The sequence below is a fragment of the Excalfactoria chinensis genome, chromosome 2 (genome assembly GCF_039878825.1).
Source record: "Excalfactoria chinensis isolate bCotChi1 chromosome 2, bCotChi1.hap2, whole genome shotgun sequence".
Taxonomy (NCBI): Eukaryota; Metazoa; Chordata; class Aves; order Galliformes; family Phasianidae; genus Excalfactoria; species Excalfactoria chinensis.
In genome coordinates this window covers 103,058,332-103,072,235 of record NC_092826.1, presented here as the reverse complement: position 1 = coordinate 103,072,235, position 13,904 = coordinate 103,058,332, and the positions used below count along the sequence as shown (strand labels likewise).

General features: G+C 37.0%; 1 protein-coding gene across 1 annotated transcript in view; it reads left to right on the top strand.

Moving 5' to 3' along the window:
• The window catches only part of CRPPA (CDP-L-ribitol pyrophosphorylase A), a 104,761-nt gene that overhangs the window by 12,317 nt on the left and 78,540 nt on the right, over positions 1-13,904 (top strand). Inside the window, exon 3 of the mRNA XM_072329079.1 lies at positions 13,456-13,605. Coding sequence (XP_072185180.1) covers positions 13,456-13,605 — 150 coding nt within the window. The remainder of the gene's footprint in view (positions 1-13,455; positions 13,606-13,904) is intronic.

Sequence of the window (13,904 nt, the reverse complement as noted above, 5' to 3'; positions counted from 1 at the left end):
TCCCATATGAAATATTTTAAATATTATTTGTCCTTGCTGTAATCAAAGACTAGTTTTATCCACCCCTAAAGGCTGTACCAGTATTTGGTGTACTGCATTTGAATCATATTTATATGCTAGGGCATCTGAAGTCATTGTCTATCTGTGTTTTTCTGTTTTCTTTGTACTCTAGAATCTCTTTCTGTTCTATCAGGCACTTGTGACTGATGACATCATATTAACATGTTGATGTGGTATATTTATATTCCATTGGTGGAGTGAGTTCTGTAGTTTAGGAACCTCTGCCTTATGCCAGTGTGAAAATGTGTATTAATGAATATTAGATGTATTATATAAAAATGTTAGAAGAAAACAACTTTTGAAGAGCTTGGCTATTATGAAGACCAAAATATGTTCAGTAGCCCTTGAACTTTTCTGAATGTAAAAAAAATATCAAGGCATAGTCTGCTGACACTTGCGAAGCTATTAGGTTTGACAGAGTCAGTTGCCTTTATTTCCCTCAAGTCAGGGACCTTTGGAAACCTCTTAGTGCAGGGCATTGAGACTCTTTTCCTATTTGAGAATCATGAATTAGCTGTTTATGTATATGTAGTGCAATAAAGGACTTATATCTCGTCTTCCCTATGGATGGTTCTTTTAGGCTAAATCAAATATGTAACAGCTTTCTTTAATATGTCCAAGTCTCTTTATACTGTTTAGTCTGAGGAAGAGGAGGCTGAGGGGAGACCTTATTGCCATTTTCCAGTACCTGAAAAGTTCTTACAGCGAGAGTGGGGCAGGTCTCTTCTCACTAGTGACATGTGACAGGATGAGGGGAAATGGCCTCAAGTTGCGCCAGGGCAAGTTTAGGTTGGATATTAGGAAGAACTTCTTTACAGAAAGGGTGGTTAGGTACTGGAATGGGCTCCCCAAGGAGGTGGTTGAATCGCCATCCCTGGATGTGTTTAAGAGCCGTTTGGATGTGTTACTCAGGGATATGATTTAGCAGAGGTTTGTTGTTGTGGACCTGGGCGTCCTGGTGGACGACAGGTTGGCCATGAGCCAGCAGTGTGCCCTTGTAGCCAAAAAGGCCAATGGCATACTGGGGTGCATTAAAAAGAGAGTAGCCAGCACGTCAAGGGAGGTGATCCTCCCCCTCTACTCTGCCCTGGTGAGGCCTCATCTGGAATACTGTGTCCAGTTCTGGGCTCCCCAGTACAAAAAAGACAGGGATCTCTTGGAAAGAGTCCAGCGGAGGGCCACAAAGATGGTGAAGGGCCTGGACCATCTCCCCTATGAGGAGAGACTTAGGGAACTGGGTCTGTTTAGCCTTGAGAAAAGAAGGCTGAGAGGGGACTTGATCCAGGTTTATAAATACCTGAAGTGTGGGAGCCATAGTGGCGAGGCTGGTCTGTTTTCAGTAGTGTGTGGGGACAGGACTAGGGGCAATGGGCTGAAACTTCAGCATAGGAAGTTCCGCACGAATGTGCGCAAGAACTTCTTTACGGTGAGGGTGACGGAGCACTGGAACAGGCTGCCCAGGGAGGTGGTGGAGTCTCCTTCTCTGGAGATATTCAAGACCCGCCTGGACGCCTACCTGTGCGACGTGGTGTAGGGAGCCTGCTTTGGCAGGGGGGTTGGACTCGATGATCTCTAGAGGTCCCTTCCAACCCCTACAATTCTGTGATTCTGTGATTCTGTGTTTCGTGGTATTTTTCTTTTTTTTTTTTTTTTTTTTTTTTTTTTTAAGAGATAGGCTACCGGTTAGGCTGCGGTTGGACTTGATGATCTTCAAGGTCTTTTCCAACCTGAGTGATTCTATGATTCTATGATTCTATTCAAGAAAAGATGGACATGTGGATGGATCTAATCAATATGATAATAAAAGTGTGTTCTTACTAGTTGAAGAACTAGGATTTGATTATAGAATAGTTGTCTATTTCCAGATGTAAGACTCTTAAGTATGAACATCCTACTGAATCTGTGTGCATTAATCCTCATTTACTGTTCAAAAATAATAAAAGATTTTGAGATACAACTGCAGAATATAAAGGAAACCCTTCAGAGTGTATCTAGTTATTTTTTCAAAAAGATTTGGAAAGCTGTCTGTTCTTCAGAAACTAATGGAAAATGAGAATGAAATTTTTCTCACTGTTTAAGAGGATGAATACTAGTAGTCAGAAGTGTTTCTGAGGGAAACTGGCATACCTTTAGTTGAACACATAATGCTGGAGCTGTTGAAGATCTTTAAGGAGGAAGAACTCCACAGCATTATCAACTGATGAGATCATCCTTGAGCCTTCCCTTCCTTAGGTAGTCCCAGCTTTCTCAGCTTTTCTATATGGGAAAGATACTTCAATCTCTGTGTCCCTCTCCAGTATGCCCATTTCTCTCTTGTACTAGGGAGCAGAGAACTAACAGCACTCCAGGTATTGATTCATCAGTCCTCACTAGAAGGGAAGGATCACCTCTTGACCCACTGGCCTAATACATCCTAAGATACTTTTAGTCTTCTTTGCTGTCAGGGCACATTCCTCATTTATATTCAACTTGATGACCAACTTGGCCCACTTCTGCATGCTGTGTGGCCCCAGCATGCCCTGGTTTGTGGGTTTGTTTTTTCTCAGGGGCAGAGCTTTTCACTTCTCCTTGAAGGTGAATGTCCCCTCAGCAGATGTGCAGGTGATCTAGATTTAACTTTGTTAAAAGGCAGAAAGCTTGAATTCCAGTCTTCTACACTAAAGTGATACAGTGATGTGTAGCCACAAACTTACAGGTAGTCTTTATGAAATCACAGCAGCCTCATAAGGTTAATGTCTTCATTCTTGGCTTGAAATGATGATACAGTGTTTATGCTTAAGCTGTTTAGATTGTTGTTATTTTTTTTTCTCTTGCTATTCTTAGTGTGGTTTTGCTGTTGTATGGGAAATAGTTCTACAATGCATTCTTTTTACAAGTCTGTAGTAATGGATCACTATCAGAAACATACTAATGTTTCCATTGCTTTTGGCATTATTGGCCCCATAGAAAGTTAGAGCCTTCTCAGTAAAGCCTTTATTTGTTTTCTCTGTAGAATGGAGACTCAAGTATTGTTACTTCAAGTCTTTGTCCTTGCAGAGTGTAGTGTTTGGCAGTGGGAAAGCACTGGTAAGGAGAGAAACAACTGTCATTTCACAGTTGCAATTTCAATGGCTTAGATGAGTCATTGCATTCATTAGGAAGAGTGCAACTCAACCAACTGAAGTACATGAATCATAGTAAGGAACATAAATTGCAGCCTCCCTTTCTTTGTTACATTCCTCATTGTGCTAACAGAGCCAGAATAACTGTGCCTAATACAACTAATATTTAATCTTTTTTGAAAAGGTGATTTAATCCCACAGATTTTAGCTTCTGGAAGACTACAGTAATTTTTATCTTACTTTCTTTTAGGTAGGGTTAGGTTATCCTGGAAATAAATTTAAAGCATAACTTCCTGTACTAAAATGGTTGCTGAGATCACTTTCACATGATGTCCGTAACATGTACCTCCTTTACATTTAGAGATACTATGTGTCACTGTTATTGATCTGAGACTAATGAAAAACTCACAGGGGAGTGGGTCTCAAGTGCCTATAGGGGTGTGAGCAGGTCAGATATGCATGAGGAGCTGAATTAAGGCCTCCTCTGAATTTCTTTTCCTTAGCAGAGTGTATGCCAAGATCTTAGCACAAGAACAGGCTTGGATGTTTGGTTGGTGAGCTGGTGTTTATGAAGAGAGTGTGGATGTTTTGTGGCTGCTGAAAAAAAGAAAAAAGAAGATTGGAGCATATGGTAGAGTAACTGTTCATGATAATTTGCCATAGATGAACTGTTTGCTTTTTATAGTGACTTTTACAGTTCTGTTCAATTGACTTCAATGTTAGAACAAAAAATAATAAAAATGTCTGCTAGTGGTGAATTATAGTCCCAACTTAGAATCCTTTCATGGCCCACTTCAAATAACATGAGTTTCTGTAAAACTGAAGAGAGCAGAAGGTGGAATATGCACTGCTTTTTAGGAGGGGCGTGCTTAATCTCTGTGTAGTGAGACTGTGAAAGATATATAAGAGCAAATGGAAGAGGAGAAAGTAAAAAAAGTAATCATTGCAATCATTGCTCTGTATTCTTGCCTATCATTTGTGATCAGTTGAATTGGTTGTTTTATGTTATTCCATGAGGAGACTGAAGTCTTATTGTAGGTGGAATACTCTGACATCTAGAGGTTTGTATAGTGAAATCTTATACTGGGGTTGCCATTCAGATACAAGATGAAAATTACGGCTTCTTAATCTATTAGTATAACTTTCAGTAAGAAAAAAAATGTCAACTTATTCACTTCCACAACTATTTCATTTAAGATTAAGAGATTCATATAGATTGAAAATGTAATAGAACAATGGTAAATAGGAAACTGATCTAATCCTTTCATATGGAATCTTTGAGTATGTGTTGAATGGAAAAATAATTTCATTAAGTATAGATCCATCCATAGGCCCATTTTAAATGGAAGATGTATTCATAAAGCTGTCTAAGTTATTTAAGATCATTTTATTTTATAATAAATGTGTAAATATTTGTTTTGTCACTAAAACAACATAGGGCATCTGCCCATATTTTAAAGATATATCTTTTCATGTATTTCATATGCATATTATTCATATGATTGTATATGTAAATTGCATTCAGCGGTGCTCAAAATGAAGAATCTTAGTGTATGTTGTGGCAGAATTATTTAAATCTCTGGTTGCCATATCATAGAATCATTAAGGCCGGAAAAGACCACTAAGGTCATCTGGTCCAATCATCCTGATTAGCAAAAGGAAATACCAAATTTAGTGTAAAACTAGCCAAATGGTTATGTGATCTCAATCTTAAAGCAGGTAATTAAATAACGATACTACTGTTTGAGGGGTTCTAAATCACTTTTGCTTTTATCTTTCATTGTGCATAAGCTAGATTAATGGATAGGAAATGTCAGGTATTTATTTTGTGATGGTTCTGGGAATTGTCTGCTAGGAAGGATTCTGATTGGAGCTTCTGTTTTATCAGCATATAAACTTGTCAGTGTTTTGGGGCCTGTCTTACCTAAATGGTAATTGTCCTCTTCATATCATAAGAATAAGCACTTTCAAAGAGATCATTCTGGTCACTTATATGTGCCAGATTCTGAAAGAGATTCTCAGCCGTATTCCTCCTGATAAGGATTAGGCATGCACACCTCTCCAGATTTTTCTGTTTTTCACCAAATACTGAGTTTTATCCAGAAGTGTCCCCCAGCTGCATTTTTGGCCAAGCTCAATATCTGGATGGTTGATGCAAGGGCAAGATCTGCCCTGCATGTTAAATGACGTTTCTGTTTAGTGTGCTGTAATAGTTTCCTGGACTAGATATGTGGTTATCCTGTTTCCAAGGCACTGTGTAATTGCAGTAGGATATTCCCCTTGTTCTGTCTTTTTGAAGGGAATCTCACTGATTTTCATTCCAAAATCTTACTTTTCCCACAGAGCAATGTTTGGAATTTAGCATGTTGTTGATTAGATAAAAGCAGTATTTACTGACATTTGTAAAGGTAAATAAATATGAAAGAATGGAAATTAACACGTGGCATCTTTCTTTCTGTGGAACAATTTCAGCTCTCAGTGATCTTCATTTTTTATAGCTAATTGTGGCTCGGACATGTCCTGCTATACATGTCCTATCCCCAGTTGCTCAGATAATATGTACTGATAAAGGTGACCTCGTTAGGAGAAATGTTTTCTTTTTCTTAAGGAGTGTCATAAATATACATTACATTTGTTTAAGGAATCCTGTCTCTTTGAAGTCAGTTCAATGTACAATATAGTGTCAGCTCATTAACATTGGTTCAAAGTATATATTAAATTTCTGATTAAACATCCCGTCTTTTGCAGCTAGGAATAAACACAGTTATAACTTCTTCCTTCCTGGTGTTGGTTTAAGATTAACGTGTCCAAATGTAGTGAGTTCTGCTGTTATTCCTAGCCAGCTGGGTAAACAGACTGTAAGGAAATTAAGTGAAGTTTAGCATACAAGCCTTTTTCGTAGTGTTTAACACACATGTTCAAATTAGCTTTCTTTTTGTCTGGTTGATGATAAAATTCAGTATCTGTGTTACACCAGGCTTGTTTAACATTTCAACCAGTGCTGTCCTGAGGCAATTAGAATGTGCCAGTACAAACATATTGAGGCAACTGGAATTGGTCTGTTTGGTGTTACTATCTGCACTGAAGGAACTTCAGCCTACCTCTCCTTAAGGGGAGTAAAAGAGGTGGTGTGCTCGTGGTAACTTCAATATTAATTTTTTTTTTTTTTTTCAATACAATTCTAAATAAAGCAATTAAGATTTACTCTTGCTCCTTAATAACCCAGCAAGCTTTGGTCTCTAATGGGTGGGCAGCCTCACTTATGAATTGCACTAGTTGTAAGCTGTATAGGTGTAGCTAAACCATAGTTTGCAGCTGTTCTTCCATATAGGACTCGTAGCTTATCGTTTGTGTCATTACTTTGTCCAGTCTTTGTCATCCAAATAGAATTTGTTTTTGCAAGGTAGGTTAAGTGGAGTGGATATGAAGAAATATTCTGTCTTCCATCTTGGCTGACTCAAAAGGTTTCTTATAGATTACAAGTTTTGGTAATAGAGAAGATGAAGTGTAGCCCTAGACAACAGCTGGATAGAAATTGTAGAAAAGGAAAAGAAAAAAATAATGTGGTGTTTTATTTCTGTGAACTACTTTGAGTGGACATTGGAAGAAACTTTAGATGGTTCTATGACTTTGCTTTATTAGATATTCCCCACTTCAGTTCTACAATATAAGAAATGTGAAATGAAGGTCCATTTAAATATGGCAATTATCTTAATCTTATAACTGAGTTTTTGTTTTATTTCTCTTTGAAGCTTTTGTTTGATAAATTTGAAATGGTAACTTTTTTTAGTGAAGCAATTCTGCTGATTTAAGAGGCAATTACTGAGGATGGCTGAAGCCTGTTCATTACGATAGGTACAGATAGCTTGAGTGCGGATGTCTGAATAGAAGTGCATGTTTCTACCTGTTTCTGATTATTTTTCATACTGTAGATGGCTGTGAATGCCCTTCATGGAAAGTAATTAGATTAGTGTATAAGAATACTAACTCTGTAGTAACATGTGGAAATGGTTTGATGGAAGAAAGTGAGAGGAAATTAATCATAGTTGTTCTGAGCTTCTTTTGCTGGTTCACAGCCAGACCTCATTTAGACTGGAATTCGTAAGGAGATGGTCATGTTTGGTAACACATAAATAATCTTTCACTTAATAAGGAACACTTCAGGATGTATTTTCAAACAATTTAGGTGCCTAGCTTGTATAAGTTTGCATAGATTGTTATTTGTTGTTGTTATTGTGGAACTGAACAATCCTAACCTTGTCTTTGTTGAAGAGTAAGATAGAACTGTGTGTTTACAAAATTGACTTTAATGAAGTTCCAGAATGCATGTATTTGTCTTAATAAGTGTGACTAACCTGGCAATCTCCAGCATAAAGTTTCAAAGATATCAGCTACCTTTAAATGATGAAAACATATTTCTCGGTCCAGTGTATATATACAAGACACATTTATTTTTAATAAGGCAGTGCAATTAAGTCTTGCTTTGGTGCCATTTTGTTTGCCATGACAACAACTTTGATTAAAGGATTAGAAGTAAGAAGTACGGTCATTGAGAAACCATGTAAAAACATCAGAATAAGATACTCTTTTGAAGATGGCACTTGTAAGCTTTGTAGGTATATGATATCAGGTATGTTTGTAAGCAGTTTTAAAACATGAAATCTAATGATATCTTGGATGTACGTTTCCTTTATACTACTAGACAGCTTGGGGAGGTGGAAAGCATAAACAAAAATGAACTTCAGTGGAGAGAGAAGCTATGAATGGAGAAGTTGTGGTAGTGTAATTAGAAGGGAATCATACTGAAGGATTGGGAGAGTCTGATCATTTTGGACCAACTTCTGAAGGCCTAAGGCTTCAGAACTTCCTTCTCACTTAAAGTTTAGAGTTGTGATATGGCCGTGTAAGTGAACTCTATGGGTCTGCATTAACATTTGGGGTCAGTTGGGGGAAGGGGCGTGCAAAGGCATAGCATTCTTCTGACTATGTCAGCCTGCAGTACCTGTGGTCTGACTTTGTTGCCCCACTGCTGTAAAATAAAATTAATTGCTGCTGTGTTGGGTTGTTTTTGGATTTTGTGCCTCTGATTTATTCATTTTTTTTCTCCTCTGCTTCCTAGTTCACATAATTAACTTAATGAGTTTTGCAATAATTTTATCTTGTTCTATTTCGTCTCTTGTTACCAAAAAGGAATAGAATAGTGGTGCAAGTGTGTTGCTTTGTATGCTGTTTTGGAGCTTCTGACTCTGATAACTTGTTCTCTGCAAGTCGTATTCTGGATGTGGAGTGTTGCTCTTGGTTGAATGCAGTATATCAGGAATATTTGTAACTTGGACGATTTCTTGCTTGTCGAATAAGCTTCACCTGCACCATCCCAGGCAGACCTTTTTGAAATTTTAGTGGGTTCTGATTTTTTTAAGTGGCATGAGAATTGTCAGTTGTTATGATTATTCAAGAAGAAGTTGTGCTGTGTTAGTCAAATTGCAGTTATGTGTGTAGGTTTCCGTGGCCTGAAAATTCATAGTTTATTTTGTAAAGTATCATGAGTACTGGATTTTACTGTCCTTTAATTGTCTGATCCCTAATCTCACTGTGGGTAAATAGTCACTGGTTGCATCCATCTAAATCATCTCTGTTCAGAATAAAAGTATGGTAAAAATGAGAATGATACAGTGCTGCTGTAAAGTTGAAAGATGGACTACTATGCCTTGAATCTACTGAAAGTCCTTAAAGTACTGTGCTACCGACTGATGTGGTGCCCTTCATTCTGTATCTTTTTTTCAGTCACCATGAATTCTTTATATCTTGACTGTATTTTATGCTGTGTGTAGTTGAGCAAAGAGCTGGATACAAAACGGGTTTAAAATAATTTGAGATACCTCTTGTTTCTAAAACTATCTGAAGATGGATTCATTTTCTTCAGCGGTTGCAAGAAAGAGCTTGCTTCTGAGAGACATTGCTCTATCAGTTCCACTGAAGGTGATAGAATTGTATGTTGTGGCATTTTAAGGTAGTTTTAAAGAAATAATTGAGTTTAAATGGATGTGGATTTTTTTTTTCTTTTTTCCCTCCCAGTATTTTGTCTGAAAGAAAAATAACCATTAGCAGTGTTTGTTTTAGCATCTCAATATTTGCTTCAGTGTCTCTTACGCTCAAAAGGATACTTTAGCGGCTTACTCAGATATTTTGTTACGTTAACAAATCTGTATAACAAAATACACAGAGGAAGGAAGAAGTACATGCATTTCCTGCTCATGGCAGATCTAGTACTTGACTTGTATTTGGCATGGCTCGAAGGCTGTAAACTGGATGTTTAAAGAAATTGTTTAGTTGTCCATTAGCTGTCCACTTCATATTTAGGAACTGTGTATGATGCATTTTATGGGTGATCCTCTTGAAATCTGGGTCAAAATGATTGGGAACTGGAAGATGGGATCTCTGCATAGGGTAATGTTAGTGTTAAGACTCAGGCACTTCCTTCGGATTCTGAGGATTTTGTGGTCAGCTAATTCTAAGTTTAAAAAAAGATATGTAAAACTGTCATGACAAATTAAGAAGTATTTATAATTTCAAATAAGACCAGATGTTTTGGGTTACATTTGGGGTTTTTAATTGTTTTTCAAATTCATGTCTGAGCCCCTTACCTGAGAGCTTTACCAAGTACCTGCACATTCCTGACATAAAAAGCAAGTCAAAGCCTCTAAAATGAGAACAAATAGAATTCACATTTGGTGTAATTACTCTTTTTGCTAGCATAGAAAGTGTTCTGCTGTTATGGATTTATAATTGAAAAATCAACATGGAAAGTCATCAGAATAAAATATTTGGTGTTGTAACTGAATGGACGTAGGCTTCTGAATGATTGTGCTTCACTTGCATCCCACAGTTATAAAGGGCAAAAGGTCCTTTGAGTACAAAAATACTTGGCTATGATATATTCTAATGTTCAGATTTCTGAACTGAAAAATGTTATCTGTAGGCCCATTCTAAGTACCCGAATTACCTGTTCCATTCACTGAAGGACTGCTAGGAGTACAATTCAGAAAAGGCTTTGTGCTGCGTAGGGAGGACCCTTGATTTGACCAGAAAAGAATACTGCATATACTTTAATTTTTGTTCTTCTTTGGCCTGTATATGAGGAAAAAAAAAAAAATCATATCTCAATTCTTCTGTTTGTAGTGCCAAATATTGTGTTTACACCATGAGTGAAGATACCTAAGAGCCAATTTTGGAACCAGAAATGTGTGGTGAGTCCTGTGTAAGCCAACATGGGTTTGGCAGCTGCGTCAGCACATTCCAGCTGGTGAACATTGCCAGAAGTACTGCAGATGCAGCAGTTGCTGTGCTACGGACTCAACTCTCATGTACCATAGGAAAATGGTGTGGGGCATACATAAGCTCCTGCTTTGTTTGTGTTTCTCCCATGCTGAAAATGACCTTAGGAACAACTCAAGTCTGTGTGGCACTGAAATGATAAACTCAGCAGTGTAGGGTCACAGTGTGTGGTTGAAGGACCATGTGCCTGTGTGATGAGGAAGAGGAAGGACCTGCAAGTAGGTGAGCCAGTACTGAAAATAAAGTTAGTCATAAATGTTATTCTTTATATTAAACTTCATGTTCTCAGTCAGTTCAGGGATAGTTTGAGAGGACCTGTGTCAGAAAACAAGTGGAAGGCAGCTGAGAAACCCTTATCCTGACGGATCAGATTCAGTCCTGGGGTAACATAAAGCAAAATTGCAATTATTAAGAAATTCCATTTGTTAAAATTTAAGTTCTGTAAAGCATCTCAAGTATTTGAAAGTTAAATGAGGGCTTTAAAAAAATGACATGTTTGGATTTATTAGAAATGAGATCTTCCTGAATCTTCTGGAAGAGCAAGGCCTAAGCAAAGCAGGAGATGTGGTTCATTGTTGTCACAGAGATAGAGGCGTTGATGAATTCTTATTGTGCAATAAACCAGATGTCAAGAAAACAATACATCTCAGAGTTCTTTTAAGAATATCGTTTTGAGCATTTCAATTTTATTTAGAATTGCAGTTTGGTTTTTTTGTTCCTCAGAGTGCATGTTTCACTTGTGAGATTTAGTTATGCAAGTCACATTGTATTCTGTTGGCCTGTTTTATGCTTAAAATACAACATGACATGATTGTTAAAAACTGTAATAAAATATTGGATTGGCCTAAGAAATCCTTTTTCTAACTGGTTTTCTGGAATGGTAACTGTTTCAGGAAAGGGAAAAAAAAAGAAAAGACATAACTAATTAGAGAAAAGCTGTGGCGAGCATGCTGCTCTGTCTCTTTTCCCATGACCTTCTAATTTTATAACATTTTTTTTTTCTGTGTGACCAATTAAAACATGATGGCAGAGCAAAATAATTTCATCCAAATGCCCAGCAGCTGAGATGGGGAAGTAATAATCCACGTTCTGGAATCATACAAAAATAGAGAGGGGACAGGTTACAGATAGTTTAGTCCTTCTATTCCTACTTGCACACAGATTTTACATGAAGTACATGTGTCAGGTTTTACTTTTCATTTAAATCATTGCCTTATTACTTAAACTACAATAGTATTTAGTTTTGTCGATTTGTCTCTTCTATGATAGAAATAAAATTGATCCTGTCTGGGTGGCTGCTTAAAATCCTTTACAGTTTCTCAATGATTTCATGATTTTTGCTTTTTTGGATTTTATTTTTTTGCTTTTGGATGATGTAAGATAGTGTCATTTCCTCCATGCAGTGTTAATATAGATCTCTCTTTTATTAGAAAGAAAAAGTACTTTGGAGATTTTGAGGTATTTCTGTCACATGAATCTTTTGAATGTTTTGTTCCTTTTCCTTGCCCCATACCCAGCTAGCTCTTGCATATCTCAGCACTTAGGGCATGGGAAGTTGACTAACATCTCTGTCCTCATTACAAAACAATGAACTCAGAAGCTGTGCTTTAGAACTAGTAATCTGCTCAACACACTGACTGCAGTCAGTTTTATTGTTCAGTAGTGTGGAAAGAGGAGGGAAGACATTGGTAGTTACTGCTCTCCAAAGAAGAAAAAAACTTAAGGTTATCCATTTGCCGCTGTATGCTTATTTGAGGTCAGAAATGCTGTGAAAAATTACAGAACTGACCTGTGTAAGGTCATGAGTTGCAAAAAAATATATGGATAACAAGTGTTTTTATTTTTTTTGTTGTAAGATTCCTAGTTCCGTTTATGACAAAGCTCACTAAGCCTTTGAAGATCTGCGATTGCAGTGAAGTGCCAGAATTCAACATGAATTCAATGTAATTTTCTACGTATACTGATCGAAGATGCTTGGTAATTTGAAATATTTTGGAACAAAATCATTTATTTTTAAAGTTATTCTTCAAAATAGATAATAAACACACTGTTGTCAGTGCTTGGCATTGTTGGAAAGCATCCTTTTCTTCCTGTGTCTTGATAAACAGTGCTCTGCCCTTGCATCTTTCTCTACTTGAACAAATTGTATGGATATCTCTTGTTCCAGTTGCTTAAGTGACTGATGAAGTATAGACATATTTATATTTGGTTTCAACAACTTCCAAAACTGCTGCAAGAACTCTGTTTCAGAAATACCAGGGATCTTTAGTATTATATGTTGATAAAAACATTGATGGAGTATATTTAGTTGGTTTCAAATCTAAGCAAGTCCAAAACTGAAATATAAACCTTCAGTGTCTAATCTGAGGCACAGTGCTGCTGGATGTTGAATTCCTTCTGATTATGCCATGTTCTCAGTGGCTTTGATGGTAAGTGTGATACTCAGTATTTCACAGAATGAATTCAACGTGGAGGAACAAGCTCAATCTTCTGAATTTTTTCTTGTAGCCTATTTCTGAGCAGTTTGGCCAAACTGAAACCTGTTAAAGCAATAGGTGTTGTGGATTGTTCAGGCCTTTCATGTGTGTCTCCTGCTGTTTTGAATCTGAATCAGATTAGGTGCATGCTCACAGAAACCACCTGATACCTGTGTGGAAGTAGGTCTGAAAAAAAGGACATCTCAGATATACACATGCTTGCAACAGATGTTTATTAAGGATGTATAGTTTTTTTGTGTGTGTTTCTACATTGGCCCTCATTATGTACTTAATATGGTCCTCCATGTCTGTACGGATATGAAACATCTTTTACAGAATAAATAGTATGACTTACATATTATGAGAAATATAAATAAGTAGAAAACTTTCTTTAAAACTCTAATTATTTTTTTCCCTTTGACAGAGATGATCTGATATACATTAGTGTTAACAGTTAGTTTTCTTTGTGTTTTGTTCCATAGGCAGCAGGAGCAATTTGTCCTCTGGTTTCTACTGTTATTGCTTCTGCTGCAGATGGATGTTTAGACCACTCATTGGAACGTGCCAAGTACAGAGCAAGTGAAATGCCTCAGGCTTTCTTATTTGACGTAATCTATCAAGCATACCAACAGGTAAGATTTTGAGTTTTCTTACTAAACTATTCTATCTTTATTTTAGTGTTTAAAACCAAAACAATCAGAATTAGTGATTCAGCATCTATTTTGGATCACATCAAATTGTATTTGTATTGTTACTCTGTGGTATTTTGATGACAGTGCTTTATCATTCTCATATATGTAAGTGTTTCGCAGTATCAAACTGACAAATACAAGGTGGTATGCGGGGGGTCTGACTACTAGAAAGACCAATTTTTGTTGCACATTTAATTGATTACTTAAATGAGGAGACTAATATGCTTAAAGTTGGGTTA